We start from the raw sequence: 10,378 nt of genomic DNA on the forward strand, positions 1-10,378 counted from the left end.
CTACGTCTATTAGTTTGGGTCTAGTCCATCACGTGATTCTCCTAATGACGTGATCCAGTTATCAAGCAACAACACCTTGTTCATAATCAGAAGACCCTGACTATCTTTGATCAACTGGCTAGCCAACTAGAGGCTTGCTAGGGACAGTGTTTTGTCTATGTATCCACACATGTATATAAGTCTTCATTCAATACAATTATAGCATGGATAATAAACGATTATCTTGATACAGGAATTATAATAATAACTATATTTATTATTGCCTCTAGGGCATAATTCCAACAGTGTATGCAACTTTTTAGTGAACGGTTGCAACAAAACATGATGCCGGTTGTAGGAAAAATTAACACGGCTGTAGCAAAAAGTAAAAAACATCGATTGTAACAAAAAATCCGACGAACTAGAGTTGCAACCAAACGTATATGCAACTTTTTTACCGAGACAAAATATAGTAAAAAAAACGCTTGCAGCAAAAATGTTGCAGGTTGCAACATATTTAGACGAAAAATGTTGCATCCATTGACCGGAGAAGCACGCGGATGGGAAAAATGTTGCAAGGGCCCGCGCGCACCAGGGGGCGTCCGGCGCGTCGGTTCGGCCGGCGCACGGGTGGGAAACGATTCCCGAATTTTAAGGAGCGGAGTAGTCTTAAGCCTTTATAAGATGGGCAGTGCTAGGCGCCGGCGCACCGGCCCGAGGGCTCGCGCCGGTCGCACAGCAGCCGTCAGATCAGGGGTCCTTGACCGTCAGATCTCGACTCCCGCGCCGGTCGCACAGCAGCAGCAACCGCAAAACGCGAGCCTCCCCTCGACGGCCATCCTCGTACGCGCCGACGCCCCAGCACGCGCCTCGCACGCGCCGACCGCCTCGCCTCGCCTCCTCACCGCTGGTCGCCCTCATCGTCGGTCGCCGCCGGTCGCCGCCTCGGCCGCCCGTCGAAGCACCATGGATGCAGCTCCGGCTGCAGCATCAACCGTGTATAGGAAAGTTTCAACCGTGTATAAAAAAAGTTTCAAACGTGTATAAAAAAGCTTCAACCGTTAAGAAAAATAGCTTCAACCAAAAACTTCAACGAGGAAAAGTTGCAAACGTTGACAGAAAAAGTTTCAACCGTGTATGGAAAAAGTTTCAAATGTCGCTCCGGCTGCAGCATCTCCCGTGGTCACTTCTCAAAAAGTTTCAACCGTGTATGGCGGAATGTTGCAACCGTTGACATAAAATGCTACAACCATTGATGAAAAAAGCTGCAACCGTTGATAAAAATCGCTAAGGATAAAAATCATAGCAGGAAGCATGGCAGCTTGCAGAAAAATGATGGTAAAGGGGATGGAGGGGAGGGAGGACGCAGAGCAACTCGTCGTCGCTTCAAAACGGGCTTTGCAAAAAGTGGCGGTGGTGAGGAATGTGGTGAGGACGCGTGTTAGGAGGGGGGGTAGAGGGAAGGGAGGGGGTGCTTGAAGACAACATCAATGGCGGTGTGGTGTTCATGGCGAGGAAGAGAAAAAGGGGATCGAATGGAGAAGAACGAAGGAAAGAAAACGAGTGGTGAAGAGTGTTCTTGTGAGAAGATAAGGCCTAAAAGGGAGTGGGTCCAGGAAAAAAAAGTTAGATCTGATGCGTTCGATCGCTACGAATCTGACGCGTAGCGTGCGTCCGGCGGAACGTTACGCCGGCGTGTCGATTGTAAACGTTGACCTTATAAGATGGCAAAAAGTGAAATGTTCAAGAGCTAGAACGGCATAAAAAGAAGAAAAAAAAACAGAATGGCAAAAACAAAAACCTCCAAAAAAACATCTCTTCTAATAACTCCTGGTCCTACTCCGCGCCGAGCTAAACCCTGAGACCCAAGAGGGGACGAAGAAGCTAGAAGGATGCTGCGCTGTATGTACACCCAGCGGCGGTGGGCGCACCGCCGGGGCGGCTTCGTCACCGGCGGCACCGGATGGTCGCAGAAGGCCCGCCCAGCCGCCGTGATGGGCACCAAGAAGTCGGAGTGGTGGGCGGTGGACGGCGAGCTGCACGAGATCGGGGACGGCGTGCCGCACCGCGAGCGCTTCGCCATACCGCGCGACAACCTCCCGAACCGCCGCCGCAAGCAGATGCGCGAGCAGTTCATGCGCCGCACGCGTCTCGTCCTCAAGGACTCGGTAAATCACAGCCGCACCCTACCAAATATTCCGCGCCCCCCCACTTCTGACCGCTTGCTTGGCTTGTGGTGGCTGTTCCTTCAACCCTAGATTCATTTTTTTTCTGCTGCTAGGCGTTTCTGTATGGTTGGTCGAAATGGGAAGATTGCTCCGATCGAAACCAAATTCGATGAATCGTTACTTCGCTAGTGAGGTATCCAATTGAAGGTTTCAAACATTGGGATTTGGTGGCAGTGTCTTCATTTCTCTTCTTTTCTGTCAGAAGACAAGTCGTTCAGGTTTGATAGAAGTGAATTGACATGACCTTTTGCTTCAGGATTTGGGCTCAATCGGTTGTGATTGGCTATTTTCTTTAGCAATACCGTTTTTTATGTTCGTTTATGAATGATTTGGATGAGGTCGGATGGAATGATTTCTGCTGGTTGGTCTGTACAGTGTTTAGGCAGGATCCATTTAATGCTCGTTAGGAATTTGGGATGAATTCCACCAGAATCAACTAAATTTGTTTCTCTTTATTATTAGAGATGATGCGGTCATTCTGGCAGCTATCATCCAGAAGTTTGGAACCATAGTATCTGTTGTAGAATGAGATGCAACTTGAGTTATAGAATGAAATGAACGACATTTGGTACTACTGGCCAAAAGTTCTCCAGACTCTTATAATGGCTTTGTTTTGTGACATAAGAAACCATAGTAGAAACTCCGAAGCACCTTAACTTTCTACTATAATTTAATCTGCTCTTGTTAGTTAGATACCATGTTAACTTGTGAGGAGTGAGGACGGGTGCAAACCAAAGAACATGTTGCGTGTAGCAATTTCATAATCAGTGCATGCTTTGGATGGGGAGAAACAAACTGAATCAGTTCTGCAACTGGGGGCTAACACATAACATAGGCTATGCTTAGTTGATTCCTGTTTTAGTAAGTGCTTCCATTGGGGTGTTGCAGCTACTGCTTCATTTAAAACAATTTTCTAACTGTTTGCGGCATGCTACAACCCTTAGTACAACATTGCTTGGTTTATTACTAAACTTTGGCTACCATCACACCTCTTTTGCTGATTTTGAGGTGTTTCTGTCTTGCAAGCTCATGTGGAGCCTTTTGCTTGGAGACAACTTCATTGAAAATACTGGCACCTCAGAACTTTGTTTACACAAACAATAAGCCAAACAGTCTCCTTGTACTGTGGTCATTTCATGTTGCTGGATCCATGTCATGTTCTTATCTCCATTCTTTGTATTTTTGAATGAGACGTTTGTTTGGACTTTGGAATGCAATGTTCAACTTCCTTTTGGTAATCATGTTTCATAGTATAGTTGTTAATAGTAAAAGCATTGTTTGGCACGCCTGATCCTTGCTGGGATCCTGACCTAATCCCTACCTACCCCCAATTCTTTTTGGTTGGGATAGGGCTTGCCAAACAAGACCTTAAGTTGAGACTTGAGATATCCAGGATCCAAGAGGTAAGGATCCTCAATTTCATGTCTGGCTGTCCCAGAGTACTTTACAAGATAATTTGTAGTATTTAGAACAAATACCAATTCAAATTTTACACTACAATCACTTTCCTTTCTCTGACGTTTCCAATTGGAAAGGACAACTTGAGTGCTTAATTGTTATGTTTGTTTGGCTGGTTCCTGTAATGGATTACTGTATTCAGAAATGGGGTGCTTAATTACATTCTTTTTATAATGGAGTTAATGCGAGCATCAATAAATAAATGGGAACTTTTTCCTCCATTTACATCTAATAGTTGTTGATATTATGTAGGTACATAACTATATTATGCAGTAGTTTGATCCCATTCGTGATTTCAGATACTACCATTCACTTTCATATTAATAGACTTAACCATCACAAACTTACAGGAACATGAAACTTGGTGCAAAAAATATATGGAACTGTACCAAGAGCTTAGAGAAAACTGGGAACGGTTGTACTGGGATGAAGGTTATTCAAAAAAGATTGCCGAAGATCACGCTAATTATGACTCTGCTGAAGAAGATGACCTAGACTTTTCACCATACAGGTAGCAGACCCTGAATAGTTCTATAATTCTTTTCACACTAATAAGCAAAGTTGGTACCTCGAGTTTGGATAATAGCGCACTTTCCCCCCTGATGTTTCTAATTTGGCCCACTGACAGACCCATGAGATAACATGATGGTGTAAATGCCACATAAGCACTCCTTCTCTCTTAGTGCCCAGGTCATGTCATCTAATTTATCTGCTCAACTGTCAAAGGAGCCAAGGCTGACATTACTCTATGTCCGGCTGATCTTTGTGTTTCCCAGTGTTGCAATATGTTATACATTGCGATGGAGAAGCAAATTCGAAAAATTTAAATATCAGTTCTCATGTTCCATTTATGTGCTGAATCCCATCTCACAGATGTGTTCAGCCAAAATATAAATACCATGGACTGAACTGGCCATTTTTAAATTTCAGTGATGTAGCTTCTCCGATTAATGAAAAGATGTGCACGACTGCACATGTTGTTTCCGTGTTCTCTTCTCTCCCCTTAGCTAAATTTGAAGAAACAACTTGGACATATATCTTTGATTTACATGTTTACTTATGTTTTAATTGGTTTCTTTCAGGACATAACCCAAGTTTACTTAAATGTACTCCCTCCGTCCCAAAATAACTGTCTCAAGCTTAATACAAATTTGTACTAGAGCTAGTACAAAGTTGAGACACTTATTTTGGGACGGAGGGAGTAATATTTTGATAAATATCCGGTAGAACTACAAACTTTGCCCTTTCCTCTCATTATTCGATTATTGCACTTTCCAAATGTTTACCAATCTTTTCAATTAGTCACCCTTCTGTATGTGTCACGGTACATGAGTAGATTAGTGACATGAATTTATCTTCATTCAAGTGGTCTCATATGTTCAATTTTATATCGCAGCAGGAGAAGGAGCTCCAGCATAGAGCCAAACAAGGTATTTTATCTATGCTGGTACTGTTGATACATGTTACATGTCATTTTGTTATGCACAGGGACTTGAATGCTGTAGTGCAGGCATGCAGCATGACTGCATGCTAATACTGTGGGATTTTCTGATATTATTCACATACTGCACACCGTTAGGAGTCAAGCTGACAGAACTGCTGGAAATAACTGAGTAAACTGTTTCTGTTAATTATTTATGCTTACACCAGAAGCTATTTAAGCTGGCAGCGGGAAAAGTACTCGAGCCGACAGATCTGTTGGAGAAAAAAACGAGTAAACTGTTTCAGTGAATTATTTACTGGAAGTGGGAAAGCCGCCTGTTTTTGCTAGGAATGTGTGGAAAGCCAACTAGATTTTGTACTTCTCGTTTGGGCATCTTAATTTGTTAACAAACATCAGAGATTGACATGGAAATAGTAGTTGTGCTCTGTATGCTGGTCAGTCTTGACCTTGGGGGTGCTGCCTAAAAGTACAATATTACCACATGCTACCTGGACTTTGCTACAATTGAACAAAATCTAGCATGAACCGTTAAAGAAAACAGAAATGCACAGTGTACCTTGTACTCTCCCCAGTTTTTCTCTCTTAAGGTTTATTCTGATATGCTCCAACTCGGGTGAATTGAGGTATAGGCGTGTCTTATTTCCACAAACTTATGAATCCTTGGTGTCGTAATACCTAGAAATGCATATTGGTGAATGATCACATAGCAAAGGCCCAACGGAGTTCTCAAGATAACCCGACAGAATAAACAGAGTTAATCAATGATTTGTTGTGTGTTGAAACTTGAAACCAATGAAACCAGACATGAACAAAGGGACCATCTTTCCCTCTTATTTGAATGCTGCTGCTGCTCCTGTTATCTTCTTTGGGTCAGCTTCCTTCTGACCCTAGTGTATGTGAGCACTTGCAATCACAAAAACACCGAGCAGTATCTTTGCTCAAGTGTTTAAAGCCAAATTATTAAGCTTAGTTTTCAGTGCGTGTTGCTGAAGTTTATGTTTGGCTATGTCCATAAGGTGTCGGTGTGGGTGCTTCAGTTGGACCATACAACTGGTATTTGAGCATACAACTTTCTGACTATGATGAGAGTTATTGGGAAATCCGATGTAGAATTGGTACACAACAACTGTTAGTACATTGTTGCACCTCAGTTTACAAGGACGATTACACCTTGTTAATTTTGGAACTGGGGTAGTTCGAACTTCTATAAGGTTGTGGATGAAGGTGATGCTATTGGTTTTGCACAAGAGTAATTGACAATAGTAAGTCGAATTACCATACCCCAGCATTGTGTATACCGTATAAACGGCCGTACCGGCCTGGGTTTATACAATGCCTGGAAGCCCTTACAGAGTACATCCGACCTTGGAGATGTACACTGCAGGTGGAGGATAAGGAAACCTTGCGGGTTACGTAGGAAATTGGCCATGAGTTCTACTCGCATCCAGTCCAGGCTCCTACCCACAAACGATGAAGGCATTGACATGAAGGGTTACTGCCATCCGGGAGCTATATAAAGGCGTCCATCCATGATCCGGCAAGAGGGGCCAAGCAACGCAGAGCTCTTGAAACCCTAGTAATCATGGTACATATCACCTATATCGACCACCATTGCCGTTGAGTTGCCTATCAACTTGCTGGATCTACTCTTTGTAACCGATGTTAGTCGATATTGCACACTTTTCTCATATAGTACCATCAAAGGCAGGAGTAGAGCTATTACCGGCGCAAGGGGCCTGAATATCATGTTCCAGATCCCCTGGTGACCTGAGGTGACTTCCCGCGACTGCATAAATCATATGTGACCACTGTACAGCTGTGAGGCATCGATGAATTATCTTCGACAATAATTGTGGCTAAATGAATTAAAATTGTCTGAACGTTATATATTTGTGTGACATTTGTGTAGCTTCATGAAACGGACCTTCCATTTATCCTCAGTTCTCTAAGTGTATCTTTTGCCACATCATTAAACAACCATGTCATGACACTCAATTTGTGAGTCAGTCCAATCATGCATCTATCACAGGTGTCGTCACTTACAAGTTTGTACTGCAGGACCTTGGTTCTGGGGAAAGCAAACAGGGTGATACATGGGAAAGGGTAACTCAAATTCGTGACAAGTTTGAGTATGACAGAGAAAGGAGAATGAGAGAGCGAGGTAAATATCCTTTCTTGATGCTGGATTTTTATGCTGTCATTATTCATTGGTTGTATAAAATTAAAAACTGTATGGTTCTTATGAACTTTATTGTCAAATATCAATGGCTGCTTGACACACCTCTTGACACCCCTGCAGATTCTTTCTGCACTGTTGCTAGTGTTGCATGTAATGTTTTTTTCCTTGGAGCTTTTATGATGTTGGAGTATTCACTCGCTCATCTACTGTCTCCATGTGATGCAGCGTTTGCTCCCATGAATATGGAGAACAATTTTGGCCAGCAGAACTGGAAAAGGCCAGAATCCAGAACGGGTCAGGTTTTCACTCGACAAACATAGAAACCAGCTCTGGTCCACATGGTTGGGATTTCATGAATCAAACTGGTAGGAGTTTCCAACACGATTCACGTTCCCGAAATCAGCATGATTCAGATTTCGAAATGGATCAAGTTTCAGAAATCGGCGATATCCAAATTTTAGAAACCAATGTGATGGAAATAATAAAAGATTTGGTGACCAGAGTCAAATTCTAGCCAGCATGTTGCAATCCTGTAGAGATAGGGGGTGGACGATTGGCGACCCTTTGTGCTCACGGATTTTGCTCCTTTGTAGTGCTAATTGAATTGAAAATGAGATGAGAGTTGATGGCATGCTTTTTTATGTTCGTCAATGTAGTTGTACTAGAGTTTAGGATGATCACTTTGATGTATGCTTTGGTATTTTGATAGTATCTGTGAGAACGCTTGCTCACTTTGATGTATGGTTTTGTATTTTGCTCACAGCTTAAAACATTACTTATGTTTTACTGATTCCTCTAATGTTGAATTAATTATGCTTTTTTAGGATGATTGCACCCAAATATGACAATGTGTCACACTAGTTTTTGCATTTTATATAGTACGTAGATGATCCGATCAACCAGAGTACTAGACTGGAGAAACTGAAATATGCACGAAAGACAAACATCTCTGATAATAGGTGCTGCTATCTTTGCAAGTTCCTATCGGTGTTTCGCAGCAACGCGTGGGAATCGTGCCGTCATGCAAGGACTGGTTCATGGTAGAATCCCCGAAGCGACTGGATTCTGCGTTTCCTGTTAGCGCTAGCATAAAAACAGAGCTTGCAAGCCAGTTCTTGCGAATCCTGTTAGCGCTAGCATAAAAACAGAGCTTGCAAGCCAGTTCCTGATTACGATCCATTATGGATACTCCCTCCATCTCAGTTTATAAGTCCGGCACGTGTATCTAGGTCGTTAATTTAATCAACTTAATGATAAGCATATATTATAAAAAATATATTATTAAAAACTTTAGATACTCTATTTTCTGATGATATAATTTTTATATTAAATAATAGATTTTATATAAGTCAAATTAACGATCTAGATACACGTGCGTGCCTTCTAAGATGGTGTTTCTTTTTAATAGACTAGACTTTTTTTAATCCCAGGGATTAAAGAAAAAAGTCCCTCTAGTAGAGTCTTTTTTTAGTCTCTTAAGAAAAAATCCCTTATGTTTCTTTACCTAGGAACTAAAAGGAACTTTTTTTAGTCTAGTCCCCCTAAAGAAACGCCACCTAAAGCTATGACGGAGTTGTATCAAAATATAGAATTTTGATTTTGCTAGCCTTTTGGGACTTCCTAGAACCCATGGATCGTTCCATGTGTTAATTTGCTCTCCTGTTTACTCCTGTAGTATAATTTACTTGGTAATCTTTGATCCATATGTTGCTTTCAGATTTTCTTCAGTTAAGCTAGTTCATACATACAGACAAGTGAAACGACCTAAAGTTGAGCACCACTGTACCAGAGTAATGCTACACCCACGATAAAACAAGTTACATAATTTAACATAACAAGAAATGTGGTGGATTAGGATTGGAGAGGGGGGGGGGGGGGGGGGGAGAAAGTGGCCCACCCCCGTTAAATTCGGAGGGGGAGGGTGGAGTGGCCCTGTTGTGGTTTTCTCACGGCAGATGTCCTCGTAAAAGGACTTAGTATTGGAGTTATCGCACTTTGGTGGTGACTCAAAGGGGTTGAACGGGAGTGAGACGGTGATTTACCCAGGTTCGGCCCCTCGTGAGGAGGTAAAGGCCTACGTCCCGCTTTGAGTTGTATTGATGGAGTTTCGATTACAAGGAGGGCGTAACTCGCCAGACCTAGCACTCGATGATTTCTAACCTGCCCTCTTCTTCCGTGGGACTCGCCTTTATATACAGGTCGAGTCCTTAGGGTTCACAAGGGTACTTTCCTTTCTACAAACCGTGACTCTTACGATCTCTAAGTCGCCATCTTCCAAAGCTTGGAAACCTTCCAAAAGTTGTAAACCGCCATACAACCTTTGATCTCGCCAGGCCAAGGCCCGAACCCTGCTTAGATGAATCGCCTGATTTGGTGACCCGGCCCAACTAGGGCGGGTTATCAATAGGTAATATCCCCAACATTAGGCCCTAGATTGACTTGAATTTTCTTCACGCCAATATTCTCGCTCAGTTAAGGGCGATTCATTTTTCATCCTCTTCCATACGCCATGAACTTAATCCGCCATCTGTTGCGGAAAAACTTAAATCGCCAAACCATTTCTCGTTGGTATCTTCTTATCCCTTGAATTTCGGAAAAGATAATGACGTAATCCCAACGGATCCCTTGGTATCGTTATCCCAAAATTTTCGGAGCGCCATCATGGCGAATCTTTATCCTTTGGCGGTTCCCGCTCGTGGCGCCTCGATTCCAGCACCTGCCCTGTTAAATAGGTGGGGGGACAAGACTGGGCGCATTCCACCCACCAATCTTGTCGCCTTTTCTCCCGATTGCCGCAGCGAAAACCCTCATCGTCTTCCGCGAGCTCCGCCACCAACCGTGGTTCTCGCCGTCGTCCGAAAACTTGTGGTGCCGCCCGAGGACCTTGTTGCCGCCAAGCATTTCACCGCGGCCGAGCAGTTCGCCGTCATCGACCGTCTCATCCTCGTCGACCACCTCGTCGCTGCCGAACACTTCGTTGCCGCCGAATACTTCGCCGTCGCCCGAGGTTTTTGCGCCCATTCGGAAGCCTTCATCGCCGTCGACCATCTCCAGCCGAATCAACCAGGTTAGGTTTCCGTTCATTCAAGA

General features: G+C 43.4%; 1 protein-coding gene across 2 annotated transcripts; it reads left to right on the top strand.

Moving 5' to 3' along the window:
- The first annotated feature begins 1,833 nt into the window (after nucleotides 1-1,833).
- LOC123440542 lies at nucleotides 1,834-8,111 on the top strand. Of its 2 annotated transcripts, none has more exons than XM_045117117.1 (5): nucleotides 1,834-2,147; nucleotides 4,016-4,176; nucleotides 5,065-5,095; nucleotides 7,168-7,270; nucleotides 7,514-8,111. In XM_045117117.1, the coding sequence occupies exons 1-5, from the start codon at nucleotides 1,872-1,874 to the stop codon at nucleotides 7,606-7,608; spliced, it is 666 nt and encodes a 221-aa protein (XP_044973052.1). In that variant the 5' UTR covers nucleotides 1,834-1,871; the 3' UTR covers nucleotides 7,609-8,111. The 2 variants fall into 2 exon arrangements, with proteins under 2 accessions (XP_044973052.1, XP_044973045.1); XM_045117110.1 differs by having other exon boundaries at nucleotides 1,837-2,147; nucleotides 5,062-5,095.
- Nucleotides 8,112-10,378: the final 2,267 nt, after the last annotated feature.

This window comes from Hordeum vulgare, chromosome 1H, assembly GCF_904849725.1.
Source record: "Hordeum vulgare subsp. vulgare chromosome 1H, MorexV3_pseudomolecules_assembly, whole genome shotgun sequence".
Taxonomy (NCBI): Eukaryota; Viridiplantae; Streptophyta; class Magnoliopsida; order Poales; family Poaceae; genus Hordeum; species Hordeum vulgare.

Bases quoted from the DNA above. Each gene is read 5' to 3' on its own strand.
- LOC123440542 (XM_045117110.1), top strand. From the start codon at position 1,872: ATGCTGCGCTGTATGTACACCCAGCGGCGGTGGGCGCACCGCCGGGGC. The intron at 4,177-5,061 runs GTAGCAGACCCT...TTTATATCGCAG, and splicing joins CTAGACTTTTCACCATACAG to CAGGAGAAGGAGCTCCAGCA. The intron at 7,271-7,513 runs GTAAATATCCTT...CATGTGATGCAG, and splicing joins AAGGAGAATGAGAGAGCGAG to CGTTTGCTCCCATGAATATG.